Genomic DNA, 22,981 nt, shown 5'->3' with positions numbered 1-22,981 from the left:
TTAGTGCCTTATCTGGTGACCCCGGAACCGCGAAGGATTGCTCGATTTATTGGGGGTCTGGCACCGGAGATAAAGGCAAGCGTCAAGGCTTCAAGGCCTACGACATTTAGATCCGTAGCTGATCTATCCCTCTCCCTCACTCAAGATGTAGTCAGATTGAGAGCTATGAAGAGCTCAGAGGAAAACAAGAGGAAACGTGAGGACGACACCTCGCGAAGATCTGAGAAACGACACAGAGGGAACAACGACCATAAGAAAGGGTCGGGATTCAAGAAAGGAGATCAGTCGGGTGAAAAACCCAGATGCAAGACCTGCAAGAGACACCATTTTGGGAAATGTCGTATGGAAGCGAAATCCCAGTCTCACGAAAAGCGATGTGGAATCTGCAAGTCCACAGACCATAAAGCTCTAGATTGCAAGAAGATGAAGGATGCAACTTGTTTTGGTTGCAACGAGAAAGGGCACATCCGGCCAAATTGCCCAAAGAATGCGAAGAAGGCTGACGAAGGAAAGAAGACTAATGCGAGAGTCTTCAGAATGGACGCCAAGGAGGCAGTTCTAGACGACAACGTCATTACAGGTACGTTTCTTGTAAATGATGTTTTTGCTAGAGTCTTGTTTGATTCAGGAGCTGATAAGTCGTTTGTAGATGATAAGTTTTGTAAATTGTTGAACCTTCCTGTTAAAACCTTAAGCGTGAAATATGAGGTGGAATTAGCCGATGGAACCATAGAAACCGCCTCGACTGTTCTAGATGGATGTGTTATGTCCATTAGGAATCATTCTTTTCCGTTATCCTTGCTTCCCTTTAAGCTAGCTGGATTTGATATAGTGATAGGCATGGATTGGTTGTCGAGTAACCAAGCCCAGATTCTGTGCAATAGAAAGCAAGTAGTAGTGAAAACTCCATCTGGTGAGTCACTCACTATTCAAGGAGATACCCAGCATGGATTGCCTGAGCAAGTGTCCATGCTCAAAGCATCCAGATGCATGCAGAAAGGATGTGTCATTTATATGGCACAAGTTACCATTGATGAGCCGAAGCCGAAGATTGAAGATATCCCTGTTATCTCAGAGTATCCTGAAGTATTCCCTGAAGAACTACCCGGTTTGCCACCAGATAGGCAAGTGGAGTTTCGGATAGACATCATTCCAGGCGCTACGCCTGTAGCAAGAGCACCATATAGATTGGCACCAACGGAGATGAAGGAGTTGAGGACGCAGTTGGATGATCTATTAACTAAAGGTTTTATTAGACCTAGCTCATCTCCTTGGGGAGCGCCAATCTTGTTCGTTAAAAAGAAGGATGGATCGATGCGTCTGTGCATCGATTACCGTGAGCTTAACAAGGTCACTATCAAGAATAGGTATCCGTTACCCAGGATCGACGATCTGTTCGATCAGTTGCAAGGAGCAAGTTATTTCTCAAAGATCGACCTGAGGTCAGGTTATCATCAGTTGAAAGTCAAGGATGAAGATGTGCACAAGACAGCGTTTAGGACTCGTTATTGACATTACGAGTTCCTAGTGATGCCTTTTGGGCTCACAAACGCACCAGCCGCGTTCATGGATCTCATGAATCGCGTCTGCAAGCCTTATCTAGATAAATTTGTCATCGTCTTTATTGACGACATCCTTATCTACTCGAAGAGCCAAGCTGACCATGAGAAACACCTTCGTTGTATTCTCAAACTTCTGCATCAGGAGAAGCTTTATGCCAAATTTTCGAAGTGTGAATTTTGGCTTCGAGAAGTCCAATTCCTTGGACATGTCGTAAGTGAGCGAGGTATCCAAGTAGATCCCGCTAAAGTAGAAGCAGTCATGAACTGGCAGGAGCCGAAGACTCCTACTGAGATTCGTAGTTTCCTTGGATTGGCAGGATATTATAGGCGATTTATCGAGAACTTTTTGAGAATTGCTGCGCCCCTAACTTCGTTGACTCGTAAGAAGATTAAGTTCGATTGGGGCCCTAAGCAGCAGGAATCCTTCGATATCCTGAAGAAGAAGTTGAGCAACGCGCCAGTATTGACACTGCCCGATGGCATAGAAGATTTCATAGTATATTGCGATGCATCGCACACTGGTATGGGCTGTGTACTCATGCAGAGAGGCAAAGTCATTGCCTACGCTTCTCGACAGCTCAAGATGCATGAGAAGAACTACACCACCCACGATTTAGAATTGGGTGCAGTTGTGTTTGCTTTGAAGCTATGGAGACATTACTTGTATGGAACCAAGTGTATAATATATTCAGATCACAAGAGTCTTCAGCATCTGTTCAATCAGAAGGAATTGAACATGCGTCAAAGGCGATGGATGGAAACTTTAAATGATTACGACTGCGAGATACGATACCATCCAGGCAAGGCAAATGTAGTTGCCGACGCCTTAAGCAGAAAGGAAAGGGTGAAACCGATCAGAATCAATGCCAAGCGCATTGAAATAAGAAATAATTTGAATGAAAGAGTGTTAGCCGCACAGAAAGAAGCTGTGTTGGAAGCTAACTATCCTGCAGAGAAGTTAGGAGTAACTGAGGAGCAGTTATCCTACGACAAAGATGGAATGCTACGACTAAACGGACGAATATGGGTTCCAGTTTATGGAGGACTTCGGGATGTTATCCTCCAGGAAGCCCACAGCTCTAAATACTCCGTTCATCCTGGAGCTGATAAGATGTACCAGGATTTGAAAGCAAACTACTGGTGGATTGGTTTGAAAAAGTCAGTAGCTGAGCATGTAGCTAAATGTTTGACTTGTGCGCAAGTCAAGGCTGAGCATCAGAAGCCGTCAGGTTTGCTTCAACAACCTGAAATTCCCAAGTGGAAATGGGAAATGGTGACAATGGATTTCATCACCAAGTTGCCGAAGACGAAAAAGGGAAATGATACCATATGGGTCATAGTAGATAGACTGACTAAGTCAGCTCATTTTCTACCCATCAAGGAGACGTATAGCTCCGATATGTTAGCTCAATTATACGTTGATAAGATTGTAGCGCTACATGGTATACATATATCTATTATCTCTGATAGAGATACTAGATATACGTCACATTTTTGGAAGAGTTTCCAGCAATCGTTGGGCACTCGTTTGAATTTTAGTACGGCTTATCATCCTCAGACTGATGGTCAGAGTGAGCGTACTATTCAAACTTTGGAAGACATGCTTCGTGCATGTGCGATCGACTTGGGTGGTAGTTGGGATAAGAACCTACCGCTAATTGAATTCTCCTACAACAATAGCTACCATTCCAGCATAAAGGCTGCGCCTTTTGAGGCTTTATACGGTAGAAAGTGTAGATCGCCCATCTGTTGGGCAGAAGTTGGAGAAGTCCAACTGTCAGGACCAGATATCGTCTTTGAGACGACAGACAAGATCGTTCAGATTCGCGATCGTTTGAAAGCTGCCAGGGATAGGCAGAAAAGTTATGCGGATCCTAAGCGCAAAGATTTTCACTTCGATGTAGGTGATAAGGTATTGCTTAAGGTATCGCCCTGGAAAGGGGTGATGCGATTTAGAAAGAAAGGCAAGCTAAGCCCGAGATATATAGGACCTTTCGAGATTATCGAACGTGTCGGGTCAGTTGCTTATAAGTTAAACTTGCCTGAAGAACTTAGCGCTATTCATAATGTGTTCCACATCTGTAATTTGAAAAAGTGTTTCGCTGACGAATCACTGGTTATACCGCATACAGATATACACATAGATGAGAGTTTGAAGTTCGTAGAAAAACCTTTGTCGATTGAGGATCGACAGGTGAAGAAGCTTCGAAGGAAGCACGTGCCTATTGTTAAGGTCAAATGGGATGCCCGTAGAGGTCCCGAATATACGTGGGAAGTGGAATCCACGATGCAAGAGAAATATCCTCATTTGTTTCAGTAAATCTCGAGGTCGAGATTTCTTTTAAGGGGGTGAGGATGTAACACCTCGAAAAATTTCGTCCAATAATGTCTTGACACGTGTCATAAGGTTCCGGTATGTGAAAACATACTTTAGAGGGACTAAAAGCGACAAACAGTGAAAACTATGGAACGTAAGGGTCCAAAGTGTCAAAAATGGATAAATAGACTCTATGATAACCCTACATAATGTTCATAACCTTAAACGGATGGTTCATGGATCATACGACGCAGAAATTGCACAAAAGTGAGGAATTTCAAACTATAGGGGCCAAAAGTGTCAACATGTTGAATTTATACCTCTGAGTGAACTTTTGGCAGACCCGAAGCTTTATAATGCTAAAATATACTCACTAGAATATGTGGTAAAAATTTCATGAAGTTTCGTCAACGTATGAGAAAGTTATGGCCAAAACCGTACTTGAGGGGTTAAAAGCGTCAACGTCGAATTTCATGGCTTTTCGGTTGAGCGCAAAGTTATCCGAGGACATTACCATGTTGGTAAATGTCCCAAGGTTCTTAAAAACCAAGTTTGGGGGTTTACGAGTCGAAATAACTAGCCGAATCATCGCGTGCGAAGACAGGGACCAAAACTGCCAATAATTGGCAAAGTTTGACAGCAACAGAAGCCAGGCGGCCCGCCTGGACAGGCCTAAGCGGGCCGCGACCCAAGCCCAGTAACAGAATTCGCGAACTGTTGTGATTTGGGTCCGAATTTGAGTGTGAAACAGCTGTTTTCACCTCTCTAATGCTCCAATAAACGTCCATGCATGCCTAGTGCAACAGTGTGCTATCTCCAACCTCTGATTTCCTCTTTAAATCAGATCATCCTTCACTTTCTTTGGCATTTTCATTGTGACCAAGAAGCTCTCAACTCTCAAGAACACTCTCAAGACTTTCTGGAGCAAATCTGAACGACAAGGCCACCTCTAAGTGCTAACTAAGCATCAATAGGACCTTTGTAAGCTTCTATATCAGTCTCTAATTCGTTCTTGCCTTGATTATTAGTAAAAGTCAAAACCGTTGTTCTTTTAGTTTGACTTTTTGATTAAACGAGTTTTACTCAGTCATTTCTCGAATTGAAACCACATATATGTTGGTATTTATGTGGGAAACAAACCCTCAAAAGGGTATTCTCTGATTCCCACTTATTGCATGCTAATTGTCGAGTCAAAGGCGTTCTTAAAAAGTCAACAGAAGTTGTTTTTGCAAAAATAAGCTTAAATGGTAATGTAGAGGACATGCAATCTGTTTGATCATCATAAATAACTTATAATATATGTAAGAATGTGTTTTATCATAATCAACTCGACAATCTTGAGTATAAATACGAATCGGAACCGAAAGTCTTATAAAAAGACTTTTTCGTAGACTATCGATTCGGATCCGTGCATGCATGTTTGAGATCTGTATTAGAGCATATTTTGAACCATTTTTATTTTGGTAAAACTCTCTGGAATTTTATTGCTTGAGTCTATGTTTAGCCGATTCATTTGCATGTTTCCGATTTATGCTTAAAGTTGACTATTTTGCCCTTTTTGATATAAAACGTGATTTTTGGAAAAGTAAAAGAGTAGAAATCTTTATTTCTAATATATGAACTTGCACCGAAAATTTGAGATCAGTTAGTGGTCCAGATTTTGAGTTATGGCCGATATCGTAAAACTATATCTTATTATTACATAAACGGCGCATTTCGCGTATAACCCGTTTCAGGCCACGTTTTGATACAAAACTTTTTACCCACTGATGTTATATAATATTTTGGGATTTTTGATGATTTTTGTTTAATTTTTGGCTGATCGTATCATAGATCGCTTAGTCGATTCGGTTAATGCCGGTTTTGACCGTTTAAGCCATAAAATGAGTTTTATACATTCTTTTGACCCGAAACCTTTTTCTACTGATTTTATATGTTAAATAAATTATTTTGAGCCTTCTGGAAATGTAAAAATCTCAGCTTTCTTATTAAAACCCGGAAACGGCTCTAAATCGCATTTTTAGCATTTTTAACGCATAGTAAGCGTTATACTCATTTTAAACATATAAGATTCATACCTACTGATGTATTTAGTATATTTTCATATAATAACAGTAAGTATAAGTATATGAACTCAGGTTTCCAGTTTTGACAGTTTTAGCCCTTGTGAAATTACTAAAATACCCCTACGGTGCATAGTTTGATTTTAAATGGTGAGTTTGGTATATGGGTCGTACCCTACTGTTATAATATGTTAAATAAAGTATATTTGCTGTATAAACCAGACCCAAAACTCAGATTTCTAATTTGACTCTTTTATAATCTTTTAAATGACCAAAATGCCCTTATAAGGCATAAATTGAGTTTAAAATTATTCGGGGCATTATAGAACATAACTTACTGATATTATATCATATTTAAAGCATATTATCTCAGGGAACTTGCATTTGACTCTTTTGGCTACCCGTGACGCCCTTTTAGCGTTCGGTTCGGTTTACGTAACTAGTTTGCGTAAATTGACCGAAACGGGTCAAACGTTATCATTTTTATCTCAAAATCCAGAATGTATTTAGTATACGCATATTATACAAGTATTCAAACTTGTCGGGTCTAAATCACATTCTATCCGGTCTTTCGCTTAATCGTGCGCTTGTACCGTATCGTCCTTAAAACTAACCGGTCTAAGCTAAAGCTTAAATAAAAGACCCGTTAGGAATCTAATAGGTTATTATAAACCTTTGTTCCAGATTAGGAGGCCCAGTAAAAGCTACCTACACTTACTGTTTGTGATTCATACTTGCTCAGGTAAATACATTTTGACTTATTTTCCCTATACGGGCTTGGGGTACGGTATTTAAAATACCGCTTGATCGAGCGCACAAATCCTGCACCCTACGGGTGTACAGTCTTGAATAGTTTGCGCGACTCGTTTAAACAGTCTTGTTCTTACTTTAGGCTTTGGGGGGTTATTGACCGTGTCCCGGATATCCTTGGCATTATCTTACGAGATGGCCACGACCAGAGCACGGGGTGTAGGCGTACACCCGGCGTGTATAACTCTTTAATGTGGTGTGTCATTTAATCTTTAGCCCGGACAGCAGATCCCGGGCCACCAAATGTACGAGTAACATGTAATTCGTTCACAAGTTTATATTGCATAATTATCCCAAGTTAATAAAAATATTTATGCCTTGTGCATTTAAATCAATTTTCAATCATTTTCAAAATGAGTCAGTTGATTTGTATTTACCAGTGTAAACTGACGTATTTTTCCCAAAAGGTTAAGTGCAGGTACTATACGAAATAGGCTGGCTGTTTCCTAAGAGCGTCCACTATAGTCTCGCAAGCTCGGACGACAAATAACTGTTGAACAATTTATTCTTTTTTTTTTATCCGCCTGTGGATCCGTTTCAACTACTTATGATGTTTATTATTACGTTTTAAATAAAGTTGAAATGTATCTATTCTGCTTCCGCTGTGCATTATTATATTGTGTTGTTTGTCTATGACGATGCCAACTACGTCACTGTACCCCACACCGGGCCCACCGGTGACACGTGGAGATCGGGGTGTGACACAGAGTTTCGCAGAATTAGGGGTATACTGTAAGAAAACGGAGATACGAGGGAAAGTTTACGTCAAAAAATTGAACGTAAATGTGCACATGCTTCTGTCCCAAGTTGTTGGCTTTATAGGGCCACCCCGACACCCCCCACGCGTCGCGACAGAGGGAGGGGTACCCTCCGCGTGTCGCGCCCCGGGTCGACTAGCCCTAGATCAGCTTCGTTGCACGTATAGCCTCGCCACACGTCGCGCTCGAGTTACACGTGTCTTGGTACTCCACCGCGACACGCGGAAGATTTAGGGGCACCCTCCCACGTGTCTTCTGGGAATCCAGTTACTAGTTTCTTTGTTTTTCATACTGGTTCGCGCCGTACAAGTCTGGGGTTGTGATCAGAGGTCCTTATAAGGTGTTTTTGGGAATTGTTACATTTATAATTTGCTTGCAATATCATATATCAACCAATTAAGTATCAGAATCTTTTTTTTTTCTATAAAGGGGTGGCAAGCAAGAGGAAATCAGACTCCCAAACTTGAGCGGAAAACATTAAGGGTATAAAAAACAAATAATCCTAAAATCATAATTAAAAAGAAGGTTTTAAAACTCATGGTTGGGACTTGATTTGAAATTTGTTATATGACGATAAACGGTTGGCGACGAATCTAAGGCGGCAATGGCAACAACTAGGGGAGAGTGACAAAAGCTACAATTATGGCTAGAAGATAAATAAAAATAAAATCCAATTATATATTTGTACAATCATCCCCGAGGCAGGACGGGATTGAGAAGAAGAGATAAGTTTTTCACACAAGAGGGACGAAGGGTGAAGAGAACTACCAATATAGGAACCCTTAGGATTAGATACCATGCAAAATTGAGGTATAATCATGGGTGAAGCTTTATTGCTAATTTTACCAATTTTTTTTGGTAGTGTAAGATATTGGATTTATATGAGTTTGGTCCTTACTGATTTGGATTTTGAGAATCCTGTCTCCGTTGAGTTTTCGTTCAAGCTCCGTCACCGGATATAATGTATTTGTATTCAACTATATAGGAATACTCTGAGGATGAAAAAAACCTAATCAAAATATAACAAAGAAAGTTTTATCAGTTCATATCTTATATTATAAGAGAGGACGGGGTGGTACGTTATGGAAGACCATAACGCGTTGAATGATCACGCAACACCGGCGCCGGACCCATCCATCGCGCGTGATAACAAAACGCGTTAAACGTACAACGCGTTGAAGATTTCAAAATTCTACCGTTGATTGATTATTTTTTACCGTTTAAAAAAACGGTAATATTGATTAAAAAAAACCTTTAAACCATTTATCTATTTATATCTCCATTTTAAACCATTTTACACACACCAATCTATATCTTTTAAACCATTTTAAACCCATTTCACACAATTTTTATATCTTTCTCAAATGGAATTCCCTACGGATTCGACGTTTCCGATGTCTAGCGATAGTGATACCGAGTCGTCTTCCGACAACAAAACGCTAAAATATTTTGTGTCGGTGTATAACGAGCTTGATGCCGAGTCGTCCCGCCCAAAGAAGAAGATGGTCGACCGTGATCGTATACGTGCCAACGAAGTTTTGAAGTTTCCGGATTCGGACGAGGAGTAGGTTTTTTTTTTTTTTTTAAAAATTGTATGTTTCTAGTATGTTAAATTGAAGTAGTATGTTTTAAATTTAATGAAATTTTTAATTTTAGTGTTTTATTGTTAATTTCTAATTTAAAATAAAAAATTAAAAAAATTAGTGAAATTTATAATTTTGTTTTAAAATAAAATTAAAAATTTCTAATTTTAAAATGAAAATTAAAAAAAGAGTAAACTGCCATTTTGGTCCCTGAGATTTGGCCAGTTTTGCCACTTTAGTCCAAATCTCAAACTTTTTACATCTAGGGCCCTGTGGTTTCGTTTTTGTTGCCATTTTGGTCCAAATTTCAAATTTGGCCAGATTCCCCAACTTAACCCCCTATTTTGTCTTTATCCTCAGGGGTATTTTGGTCATTTAGATTTATTATAACTCAAATTTAACAAACAATAATGCCACTGCCAGAACAACAACAACAAGCACCACCACCACCACCCCCACCCCACCACCGCATCATCCCCACCACCACCATCCCACTGCCGCCAACCCTCCCAAACCCAAAACCCTCACATAACTCAAAGCGGCCACAAAATTCCACCGCCAAAGCAAATTGTCCTAACCCTATGGCTTCAAAATCTCCGACAATCAAATCGGCGACCAACCCTGTTAAATCAGCAGTGAAGAAACCGCGGAGATAAAGGGGTTCCGTCAGATCGACGGCGGAGATGAAGGCGGCAGCGTAGCTGAGGTGGTTTTGGAGATGAAGGCGGCGGCGTAGCTGAGGTGGATCTTCAGTGGTGGTGATGGTGATTGACGGAGGTGATTCATAAGAACAATAAATCCGATTCAGGAGGAGGTGAAGGTGGAGGAGGTGAGGGTGTCGGGGGTGGCGACGGTGATGGTGGAGGCGGTGAGAGCGACGGTGGTGGTGGTGGTGGATCTTCAGTGGTGGTGGTGATTGACGGAGGTGATTCACAAGAACAGTAAATCTGATTCAGGAGGAGGTGAAGGTGGAGGAGGTGAGGGTGTCGGGGGTGGCGGCGGTGATGGTGGAGGCGGTGAGGGGGACGGTGGTCGTGGTGGATCTTCAGTGGTGGTGGTGAATGTTTGAGAAGATGGAGGTTTAATTTGGTGGTGATTGTTTGAGAAGATGGATCTTCAGTGATGGTGGGGTTTATATATTAATGGTGTTAATCAATATTAGGTTATAATAAACCTAAAATGACCAAAATGCCCTTGAGGACAAAGACAAAAAACCAGGTTTTAAGTTGAAAAATCTGGTCAAATTTGAAATTTGGACCAAAATGGCAATAAAACGAAACCACGGGGACCAAAATGGCAACAGGTTTGAAATTTGGACTAAAGTGGCAAAACTCGCCAAAGCTCAGGGACCAAAATGGCAGTTTACTCTTAAAAAAAATTGGGAGTGATAGAATTCCATCACTAGTGATACCACTCCCCCTACATTTCTATCACTAGTGATAGAAATTTGGTTGATGACATGACATAATTTTATTGGACAGTGAGAGTAATAGAATCTATCACTAGTGAACCACCCCTCCTCCCCTAACAAAGAAAATTAAAATAGTAAATCTTAACTAATATATCTCATCCACACCTTATACTAATTAAACAACCCCACATAATATATTATCTTAATTTAGAAAACAATAGACTGTATACCTGAAATTATAATTTTTAATTTAAGAAAAGCATGACTTGTTTTTAACTGTAAAAGTCTTATATGTTGAGTTGTTGACAGGTAATTCAAACATGGAAGAATCGAACACGCATATGACCATTGAAGTTATCGTATGGTCACCCCTTGATAACTTAATTAGATGTTTTTAGTTCTTCTATGACGTTTCTTTTGTGTGTCTCGATTAATCAACGATCATAACTAACACTTTTAACTACTAAGACTAGTGGGTATGGTTCGGCTCATCCCACGGGGATGAGCCTCCACGTAGGCGCCACATAGACGGCTCGTGGGGATGAGCCAAATGAGGGATGGAGGGGGATGGAGGATGGGGCCCCACCTCATTATTTTATAATTTCATATTGTTTAATTTAATAACCAAGTTAATAAAAACTTTATAAAATTTAAAAAACACCACATAAAACAACATAAATAATTTCATTTCATAACATAAAAAAAAATTACATTCCCTAAAAAAAAAAGAAACCGAAAATAAAAAAATAAAAATATTACGTTTCCTAAAAAAAAAAAAAGAAACCGAAAATAAAAAATAAAAAAAATTACGTTTCCTAAAACCTACGACGTCCATTTTTTTTCACCTCTTCCTTCATCCTCCGATAAACCTCGCGTTCATCCTCCGGAACCGAGTCGAGATCCAACCGCATAATCCTAAAATCTTCCGCTCGAGCATAGTCGGACGACACGGTTTTCTTGTGAGTATACTTTTCGGTCGCGAACTCTTTGAACGAACGGAATTCGTTTATCAAGTCGTCCATTTTTGACGATGCCTTCTCGCCCCTACCTCCACTCGAGCCGCCACCTCCACTCGAGCCGGACACTTTTCGCTTTCCGGCCGCTTCTTTTTTTGCTTTGTCCCTCCCGGGGGGACGTTCCGACTCGTGAACGGGCAACACATCCTCGTCATCTTCCGGGTCGTCGTTTATGTCGATTTGACATCGAGCGGTGGAGCCTCCCGCACTATAGCTTCCGGACTTGGAAGTTTTAGTGCGTTTGGCCGTTGCGACCTCATTTGGAACCGGCTTCCATTTTTGTTCTTTCCTTATAACGTTCCATGCTCGGAAGTGCGGGAAAGGCGTTGAATTTTGGGAGTCCCACTTGGCGATAGCAAGGTTAAGAATATCTTGCTCGTTACTCCCGCTTGGAGGAGAAAGGTAAATTTGGTTATAAATTTGATTAAAGGCGTTGACGACCTTGATCATTTTTCGCCACTTGCCCGAGACGGATTCGACATCACGAGCCTCCCCATGCTCCATAATCGCGTTAAACCTATCCGTTGTCTTCTTCCAAAAACTACTACCCGATTGGTTGTTTCCTAAAATTTAAAAAATAGTGCATTAGTAAAAAAAAAAATTAAATTTCATAAAAAAATAGCAAACCGAAAATAAAAATAAAAAAAATTATACCGACTATCGGGCAAGTAGAGGCCTTAGCATACGCCATAGCTAGCGCCTCCTCTTCTACTTTCGTCCATTGCCTCCCCTTTGCTCTCGGTTTTTGCGCGGTTTCGGGTTCAACCATCTTTCCCTTCCCCTTCTTTTTTTGCGCGTGAGCTCTTGCGGTGGTGATTCGGGGACGACTTCTTCATCATCATCTTCAACTTGAACCGGGGGTTGCGCTTGCGATTGGAGTTGTTCAAACGTGTTGCGTTGCATGATTTGTTGGAGCGCTTGATATTGTTGAACTTGTTGTAGTTGAGACATTTGTGAGAAGGCGTTGGGTGTTTGTTGGAAACCCGAAAACGGAAATTGCGAAGCCCCCCACGAAGGATCCATAGTCGGAGTGTAAGCGGGACTCGAAAAAAATTAGGTTGGTTCGGATTGGGATTATTCGGGTTGGGGTTGTTTGGGTTGGGGTTGTTTGGGTTGAATGGATTGAATGGATTCATGTTTGGGAGAGAATGGTATAAAAAATATAGAGTATTTTTATAAAAAAGGATGAGAAATGGAGAAGAATGGGAGTAGAATGAGAGAAAATGGTATAAAAATGGATTGGGATTATGGTATTTATTTAAAAAGAAATTGAATTTTTTTTTTATTAAAATAGCCGTTAATCAACGGTCCTTTTTTTGAAAAGAGGAGCGGCACACCCGGCGGTGGGTGGCCGTTTGTGATGGAAGCCGGGCCAGGGGGCGGTGTGGGGGTCCGGCGCCGGGCCAAGCCGGGCCAAGCCGGCCCCCATACCTTCAAGTCTAAAGAAATTTTATCAATTTCAATATTGATTATTAACAAATAATATACAATTTATTTATATGTAAAAATATGGGCAAATGCCATAAAAAATCAACATATCTGATTTTTCTCATAAAAGTTCTCCCACTTTTTTTTTTACTTAAAAACTAAATATACTTTTTTATTTTGTATCACAAAAGTCCCTTCACTTTTTTTACACATAAAAAACCCAATATACTTTCTTTTTAGTCTTATAAAATTCTCCAAACCATTTCTATACATAAAAAAACAACATACTTTCTACTCTTGTATGATACAAGTCCCATAAATTTTAAACTTTAACAAAAAAAAATCTCTAAATTATGATTAGATGAAATAGGAAAACATTATTTGACAAATTATGTTATATTTTTAATGACTTTAAATTTATACATACCGTTTTACATGTTTGTTATTTTATTTTATTTTGAGTTATGTCATCCACAATCGTGAATTATCATATTGTTTTCCAAATAATATTTATTGTTATCAATTATTGAATTTAAAATGAAAAACAAAAGGCAAACATTGAACATGCTTTGGTTTGTCATATATTCAATTTAAAATATTAATTCATATTAATTCTTTTCTAAAGTGATATTAACAGGTAAAAAAAATATTCACAATTTTGTTTGAATTTAACATTTGGGGGGACTTTTATTTGAAAAAAGTTGTTTAGAGACTTTTAGGAGACAAAAAAAGTATGTTGGTTTTTAATGTGTAAAAAAAAAAAAAAGTGGAAGGTCTTTTATGAGAAAAAATAGAAAGTGTTTTTTTTTTTTTTTTTTTTTTGACATTTGCCCTAAAAATATTAGCTGTTTCTAACAACAAAGGCTCGGCCTCCCAGTATCACTTAGGTAAATTAATCACCTTTCCGTCCGAATAACAGAAAGTGTAACCCGACCCACCTTTTCAAAGGGAAAACCACAACTGAGAAACCCCTGACTTAATCACAGGGTCGGACCTCTAGGCTTTCCAACTTAGGCACAGGCCTAGGGCCACCAAAAAATAAAGGTCTCCGTTTTTAGCAAGTTATTATATATAGTATGTGTGTTAAGGCACTAATCACAAAATAAAACCAATTTTCTATTAGAAAAAGGTTCAATTTCAAAACCAATTTTCTATTAGAAAAAGGCCCGCTTTTTAATTAAAAACTCTAGCTAATATGCTTATAAGTGCATACATCAACATATTGGGTATTGATTGTATAATCTTTTAATTAGAGCTATCATTATCGTTTTTAATTCTTATTTGTCTGCTACCAACGAATTGCTATATCATTATAACTTACGTTGATTTTAGTTTATATTCTTAGATGAATGTTTTTTTAAACGAATTTAAAGGACAATACTTTATATTTCATTTAAGTCCTCTAAAATCATTCGGACAATCTGCTTAATTAAAAATAAAATTTGTTTTAGAAAAGAATTCAACCAATAACATTCCATTTAGAAAGTCACGAGGATAAGGCTTATTGAATTGTAGGCTTGAGGCTTGACTTTAAACGGCGATTATATCATATGCAATTGAAAACCATTTTGTCCACATATATCAACTGTTGACTTTGAATTATTAAAAGTTAAAGCCAAAGGCCTCAATTTTCAACTTAATAGCTTATAGCATGTTTTGCTGACTTTTTCAAGTTCAAACTCTAAATTTGGTTGACGAGATACGAGAATTTCAATATATTTTTGTTGAGTGACGACAAACTCTTTGTTTATCAATTCCGGTGTAAACGATATGACATTGTTATTTGTTTCCATATTGCCGGCAATAAAATTTTTGAATATATTTTTTTTCTTAGTTTTAAAGTCTTAAGTTGTTACAAGAGTTTTGGTTTTGCGTATAGCGTCTAAGGATGATTTATTTTATGACTATGTTTAGTTGAAATATCATAGTTCTTTGTGAAAAAGTGTGTCAATTGACGGTTAAAACTGTTGATAAGTATTTAAGTTATAACAGCAGTAACTCAACAAATTATCAATTGTCCAAGCTCCCCTTAAATATCAATTTCCATGCAATTTTCCATTAAACCTTTAAATCCGAAGTAATTCCAAAAAGCTTTTTAACAAGGTAACACATTTGTTTCCATACTAACCGGAATGCAACATCCATACGGGGATATCAGATATGCTCTCGACGCCACCAAAGAAACTACCCTGAACCCCAGTAAGGGGAGATGCCCCCTTGAAGTTGAACCACCAGGCTCGTTGGTGCTAGAAATCACATTATTCTCGAAAAAGCGTGTACGCCACACTGTCTAACTTTTATCGATGTTTTATTAAGTAAATCCAATTACTAAAACGACTTAATAATATTAAAATCATCAATAGTTTATTTGACTCAACGACTATATATTCCGGAGTGAGATCATATGAAGTTGTTTCGAGGAGCATAATGGGTCCTTGGCATGGGATGCTAATACTACACATTCAATATCTTAATTGTATTTATCCTATGATACAGTTGGGTTAATTCAAACTAATAAATATTTAAACAGTTTATTCAATTGTTTTTTTTGCTTCTTTTGGGTTTGGTTAAGTGAGGTCCCTTAATTGTTAAAAAAAAAAAGGTTACCTTACTCTTTTGAATTGATGGTGAAGGAGGATATTTAGTTTGTGGTTGGGCATACCTACCTACCATCTCCGTTTGGTCAGTCATCATTGTCATGAGTATTTATCATTCATGACTAGTGTTGGTAAAGTTGCCAGAATTGTACCCCAAAATCAAACCTACTACCTCATAACCCCAATAATGCCTCTCTACCAAAATTTTCAAATTCGTATCATATTATGTATATATATATTTGTATAAGTTAAAAGTCAATTTTCAAACCTTTTAGATCAAACCGGCAAAATGACTCAAACCACAGAAACTAAAATGACATTTAACTTATTATTATTTTTTTTTATAATGCTTTAGTTTCTTCCTAGTTAGTCATGTTCCAACGAAATGACGCCTTTTAAAAAAATACCATTAATAAAAAGCAGGTGGCACCACAAAAGAAAACCGCTATGCGAATTCAATCTTTAAAAGATACCGTAAACTATATCTTTAGCACACCCACTAAAAGAATAAGCATATGAATACATTCCTTAAAAGATATTGTCAATCAAATCTTTGAAGGATCATTATCAATTTTACGAAAGAATAAATAGCTTTCGATATAAATCAACATGTGAGTGTGTAAATGTCCACTTTTTGATGAGTATAAGTGTTCACAGCTTGATGTTATACATAAACCAAAAAATATTAAACTTTTATCATGTTTGTGTAAATGTGGACTTTTTGATGAACATCAATGTTCACAGCTTTATGTTACATAAACCTAAAGATATTAAACTTTTATCATGTTATTTTACTATATTTTAATCTATACTATATATGAATCAAAACTCAATATCTATTCTATATACCAAATATTTTATAACCATATTATAAATTAGGAACATGTTGGTGTTTTATAAAGTTGTACAATAAGCATGAGGAGTTTCTAAAAAAAATTGAGTTTTTGTTTCTAATCCAAAGGTTTCATTTTTTTACACTTTAACCTTTTTGTTTTTTTTAACCTAAAAATTTTCATTTTGCAATTTAACTCAACATGTTTTTATTTTAAACTTTGATCCCCATATTTTTTATCTTTTGTAAACTTTTCGTTTTACGTTTCGTTCTAATTTTGCGAGTGAACACGCCGCAATGTGCGTGTGGGTTTCAACATTTTCGTCTATTTTTTTGCCCGTTTGACAGGACCGTCATAACGCGTCTATTTTTTCCTGTTTGATAGGTTTGCCGCAACGTGCATGGTCTAATTTTGCGACTTAGTTTTTCTTTTTTATTTTTATGTTTTAGTCTAATTTCTTCGCATTAAAATGCCGCAACAGGCATGCGTGGTTCAACGATTTACATATGCTTTTCGTTCGGTATTATTTTTTCCTTTTTGTTTATTTTGTTTTTGTGAGCTTTTCCGTTTTTACTGGTAGTTGTGTAGCATTAGTGCTACTTGACAAAGTTTATGCCTCCGCCGCAACGCGGGGGACTTAACACTAGTTATATTTAAATTATACATTATATGAATCTAAACTCAGTATATATTCTATATACCAAATAATGGACTTTACGAACCTACATATATAAAAAATATCTGACTTTACGAACCTACATAGATAAAAAAGTATCCCTTGAAATACTTATTGTACATACCAACCGAAAAAAGTATATCCTTCGAAAACCGTCTACACACTTATGCACATTGTTTTAATCATAATGCATACCACAAGTCCACAACTATGAAATCATACAACTGTACATCTATGTAATCATCTAATTGTACAAGATCGAATCTTTCTATACTAATAAATAAAAATTTTTTTTTTGACAGATGTCATTCTCTTCTGCTGATTTCTCACATTATTTTCCAATTTCTCCCTTCTATTAACTAATAATATTATTAAAAATAATTAAACTAAATCCAATTTAGATAAAAATAAAGATTTGTTTTCAACTTTGAATTAATATTAATAATAATATATATTTTTTCTAATTACTTCTTCTGCATAGAAGATATAAGTTTTTTTTTTTAATTTGTTCATAGAACATAATTAGGATAAGTATATAAATTTTTATTTTTATTATTCAGTTAAATTTAGTTAATTTAGCGTTTCTCGCCATAATTCTTAATTTCTCTCTTCTATTAAATAATAATGATATTAAAAAATAATTTAACTAAATCTGATTTAGATAAATAAAGATTTTTTTCAACGTTGAATTAATATTAATAATAATATATATATTCTTTGTATTTACTTCTTTTCCGTAAAATTTTTTTTTAGTTTATTTGTAGGACGATAATTAGGATAAGTATGAAAAATTATGTTTTTATTATTAAATTTAGTTAAACTGTTATTTAATATTACAATTTTTTATTTAATATTATTATAAATTTATTTTCTCAACTGTTTCTTTTATTTTTTCTGCTTATTAAATAATAAGCATCTAATATTTTTTTGGATTGACCTCGTGTAATACACATGTTTCTAACATAATAATAAATAAATAAATTATAATACATAAATAGTATATCAAAGTTCATTTTTTGAATACATATCTTGATAATTGTATCTGTTAACTAATAACATTATATTTATTCAGCTCTTTATAATACACGTGTTTTTTTAAGATACATTTTTTATTACTTAGTATATAAATTTATATTTATACGAACCGTGTAATACACAGGGTTATAATCTAGTACATCTTATATACAAAAGATATTCTTTCTATACCCAATTAATTGAAGAAGAATCACAAAACTTTGTGATACTGCCTACATTTCCATATCAAAATAAAACCAAAACACTTAAAAATCCAAATAAAAAAAAAAAACAATAAAAAAGCGGGACCTTAAAAAACTATCCTAATCATTATCACCATCATCGTGACCGTTCAACGGACCCGGAATCTTGATCCGACGGTCCAATCTTCTTACTGCTTTTCATCCTCAACAAACCGTAAAGCTTCTGAATCTCTTTCACAACCGGCACGCTACAGTTACCATCCATAACAAACACGTTCGAACTTTCCGCCGGTGATGACGTATCCTCAACCGTTGATGACGACATCCTAGCCTCACCGTTGATCTGCAACGCTGTAATCACCGACTTCAACGCTCGTCCCGGCGATCCACGGTTCGAGATCATGAGCTCGCTCATCTCCGCTGGACTGATCGTCGAACCGGTTTGTAATATCTCTTCCACTTGTGGAAACAATTTGTGTTCCTTTATACCTAAACAGTTGTTCGCTAGAGTTTTGAATGAATTGAAGGTGCACATAGGGAAATATATATGTACGTCTATTCTTCCTGGACGCAAAATCGATGAATCGATTTTATCCTTTGAATTCACCGTGAAAATCATGAGCTTCTCATCACCGCAACACGAGTTTAACAGTCCGTCCATAAAGTTCAACACACCTGTTAACGTTAACCTAACCGCCGTTGAAGTTGAATTTGATGTGAGAAATCGATCGAGATCTTCGACTACGATCAACGACTTTCGTGTAGTTTGTAACAGAAGTTTTTTCAGATCTGAATCGTCTACAACTTTTGTTAGATCTATTTCGTAAACATCATACGAGAGATATTTCGCCATCGCTGCAATAAAACTGGATTTTCCGGTACCGGAAGGTCCGTACAGAAGGTAACTTCGCTTCCAAACTCTACCTAACCGGTGATAATACTGTTTCGATTTCAGAAACGAATCTAGATCCGATTTCACCTTCTTTTTCAGATCTGAATCCATCGCTATCGTTTCAAACGTCGCCGGATGCGTTAACCTCACCGAACTCCACCGCCGGTTATTATCAACTAACGACGTCGTATTCATGTACAGCTTCAACTCTTTACTACCTCTTGATTCAACATCTTCTGCCGCTCTGTAAATATGCTGAATATACGATTGCAAAATCCTTCGTTTATCTTTCTTCTTCATCTTCAACACAAACGTTTTCTTACAATCTTCAACTCTATTTGTCCATGAAACCCTAGAACCGAGAAAAGTGTCTAAAACCGTCTGATTATCGTCGAGGCGGAGAACGACGCCGTTTGGTTTGTTTCCGGAGATGAGGTTTGTGTTATCGGAATCTTCAATTGGAAGAGAAGTCAGGTACGTATAAACTTTACGGTAAAATATATTTTCCTGATTGTTTTCATCGAGTTCAGGAACTTTAAGCGATTGATGGACGTGAACTCGATCCTCTACCCAGTGGCCCCATTTTTTTAACCGGTAAACTAGAGTCGTTCGGTATAAAAATAACCGAATAGATACGAACAAACAGAGGATAATGAATAGTAACAGGAAAAACCCCATTAGAAGTGGTTAATAGGAAAATTGATCAGCTATAGATATATTTCCATTTGTAAAGAACAGGAATGGATGGGGTGGTGCAGAGGAAGAAGCATGAAATCGTCGGGGGTAAGGGTTGCCGGCCGGAGATATTTTATACAGAGGAAAGGGAAGACAAGTAGGAAATGAGAATATAGTTTGGAGAATAAGTCGGTGGTATCCGCGTAAATTACGAGTTTAAAGAGGAATTAAATTAAAATATAAATTTAAATGCGTAAGCAAACATCCAATTTAGGGGATTGTTTGGAAATTTTTAAGTGGAAACGTGGATTAAGTGGGGCACTAGAATACTCTATTTCCAAATAATTTTAGTTATATTTACATATGTAACTTTTTTTATGGCAAATTGGAGTGTATCATTATCCCACGAGCGGAATTATTCGATTATATCCATCTTTATTTGGAAATAATACATATACATTAATTTCAGAGGAAACCCATAAATCTATAAAAACCCTCGTTGTGTGAATCGAACCCAAGACTTCATGATCTCTATCCCAAGAACTCAACATGCAACTGGTAGCTATACACTATTTGTGCTTTCATCATACTCTAAGTTAGGAACGTCGCCATACGGGCATCATGCACAGTGGCAGATCCATGAATTTTTTTCAAGGGGTTCACTTTTTTAAATGTTCCAATATCATATGTCGGAACTTAAAAAATACGGGTTGGTTCGCCAGTTCGGGTTGGATAAGCTTCATCACATAATAAAAATACGATACAATAATAGAAAAATCATCATCATGATAAATTTAAAAATACGTTAAACAAAATGCTCTTTTCGAATAAAAAAATACCTACAGTTGTTCTCTACGAGATTTCATCTTTTAAAAACTTTGCATTACATTCATGATGTTGGTCTTGCAACTTTCTGAAAAGATTTTTAACAATAAATTAAAGAACAAACAGAGGAAAGGAAGTCAGCAAGCAGCCATCAAGAAACAATGTTCACAGATTCCAGATTATAAAAATCATAATTTGATGATAAAAGAGAAGCAATCAAGATTAAAGAATGTGCTACAAATAACACCCCTGAAAAGATTTCAAATATTAAATAGAACAAACAGAGGATAGCAAGCAACCATCAAGAAACAATTTCACAAGATCCTTTTAAACAACTCACAAAAGCCAAATTATAAAACAATACATTGATGATTAAACAGAAAAACCCACATAAATACATACGTAAAGATTTAAGAATGTGATTGCAAGAAACTGATAGAAAAGAAATAATAGTTAAAAAATGCAAGAACATACCTAGGAGGTTTTTGTAGCATTCATGGCTGCCACACCCACTTCTCAAATCATCATCAACAGCATCATCTTCGTCTGTTCTTTGAGGGTTATTCAGTGTGTGTGTGTGTTTGGGTCTGAGTGTCATCAGGAAAGGAAAGGGCGACAATAGGGACGAACAGCTAAAACCCTAATGGCCTATATCGTTTTTAGTTAAATAAATAAATAAAACAAAAGCGCCAAAAACGCAACAAATGGCTTTAATCAGACTCGAACATGGTACCTCATGTACAACAAGTGCACGCACTTACCACTGGACCATCTATAGATTTGTTTACAAGGTTCCTCTATAAAATATTAAAGGGTTCCTTCAGAATTTTCTATATAATTTAACACTATACATTATGAACCGAACGAGTTCATGGGAACCCTCGAGTTGGTTGTAAATCCGCCCCTGATAGGTCACACGATACAACCATCCTAATAGGGCTCCAACATCATTGAACCAGACATGTATCTCGTTGTTTTGTAATAATGATTGTGTGTATGAGATGTACAATGTATCTATTTTTAACCAATTTACTAATATATTACACCCTTTTGAGATGACCAAAACATGGATAACATCTATCAAATGTATAGTTTACCTCATAGAAGACCTTTTTCTACACAAACAAACGAGTATTCGATAACCATCTATAATCACAACACACCTCTTGATATGACAATAGTAAGTAACACATATATATCACCACTCGAATGAGTAGCATGTGGACATTACGGAGGAACCATGAGCAACGATAGATCTTGATTCAAAAAACAAATGATATTGTTCAGTTGACTTCCATTAAAGGTGTGTATTCGTCAAAGTACTAATACGCCAAATAACTTTACACATTTCATTGATTTTTTCGATTTTAAAGAATGTTATACTGAAATTCGGATATAAAAGAATATGTGAAACTTACATTGTAATTATATAAGTAAAATGGTATACAACAATGTTTATTGTTGTATGAAGATATTACGAGATTATTATTCTAGTTTGGAATTGGCATATGAAAAAGGATTCCAATCGACATAATTAATGTGGATTAGGATGGTCATGTGACGATAGATGATATAGAAAATACTAGTGTTAACATTACATTATTTTTTTCTTAAAGGCTTTTCAGGTTTTCCTTAAACAAAAGTTATTTTATATGTAAAAAAATCCCTAATTTCTTCAATCTAATGATTTTAATGTATGGTAGCTAGGATAGCGATAGAACGGTTATCGGTAATCTCAGTTTCATACGTAGTTGTAATACCATATTCTTTATCCGACCCAAAACTCATCGGCGTATATGTTGGTCAATTACCGTTGGTTATCAAGAATACACGTTAGTTATTTAGTTGGTTAGTTAAAAGTTATCTATTAGAATTTTCACATACATTTCTTAGTATTTATACAAAATTATTACACAAATAAATTAGAAATACAAAAACTAGTGAATTAGTTGCATGGAAATGTATGTTTTGGGTAATTCAAACCGGCCATCACCTAATGCCATGCATGTAAAATTTTTTTAAACTAATCATATACTCGATCCATACTTGAATAACTCTTCCATCACTAGTCCACCTGGTGTTTTGGGTTTACCCGTCAAATTCAGGTTCACCGTCTCTAAATTGTTGGCATAAAGATAGGAAAAAATTATAGGTGCGAGGTCCGTCTCGAAGCCATTCATTTTTTCACCCATGTTTATAGTTTTTGTATTTTCGTTTTATTTTAGTTTCAGGTTAACTTAAGACGATGTCATCATAATCTTTTGGTTGTTAAAACGTCCATTTGGTTTTACAATTTACATTAAGGCACACTGTCATAC

General features: G+C 36.6%; 2 protein-coding genes across 2 annotated transcripts; both read right to left on the bottom strand.

The window, feature by feature from the left end:
• Positions 1-11,319: 11,319 nt before the first annotated feature.
• Positions 11,320-12,334, bottom strand: LOC110934040 (glutathione S-transferase T3-like). Its single transcript, XM_022177234.2, has 2 exons — positions 12,175-12,334; positions 11,320-12,083 (listed from the first exon to the last, which is right to left on the bottom strand). Exons 1-2 carry the CDS (start codon positions 12,287-12,289, stop codon positions 11,320-11,322), a joined length of 879 nt encoding a protein of 292 aa, XP_022032926.2. The 5' UTR covers positions 12,290-12,334.
• Positions 12,335-18,235: 5,901 nt separating this feature from the next.
• Positions 18,236-20,259, bottom strand: LOC110937547 (AAA-ATPase At2g46620). The gene has a single exon (XM_022179975.2). The coding sequence runs from the start codon at positions 19,839-19,841 to the stop codon at positions 18,408-18,410; it is 1,434 nt and encodes a 477-aa protein (XP_022035667.1). The 5' UTR covers positions 19,842-20,259; the 3' UTR covers positions 18,236-18,407.
• Positions 20,260-22,981: the final 2,722 nt, after the last annotated feature.

Source organism: Helianthus annuus, chromosome 4, assembly GCF_002127325.2.
Source record: "Helianthus annuus cultivar XRQ/B chromosome 4, HanXRQr2.0-SUNRISE, whole genome shotgun sequence".
Lineage (NCBI taxonomy): Eukaryota > Viridiplantae > Streptophyta > Magnoliopsida > Asterales > Asteraceae > Helianthus > Helianthus annuus.
Note: the sequence above shows the minus strand (reverse complement) of the source record. Positions and strands in the feature narration are given on the sequence as shown.

Coding starts and splice junctions, on each gene's coding strand:
- LOC110934040 (XM_022177234.2), bottom strand. CDS start 12,289: ATGGTTGAACCCGAAACCGCGCAAAAACCGAGAGCAAAGGGGAGGCAA. Junction 12,084..12,174: donor CTCTACTTGCCCGATAGTCG/GTATAATTTTTT, acceptor TTTAAATTTTAG/GAAACAACCAATCGGGTAGT.
- LOC110937547 (XM_022179975.2), bottom strand. CDS start 19,841: ATGGGGTTTTTCCTGTTACTATTCATTATCCTCTGTTTGTTCGTATCT.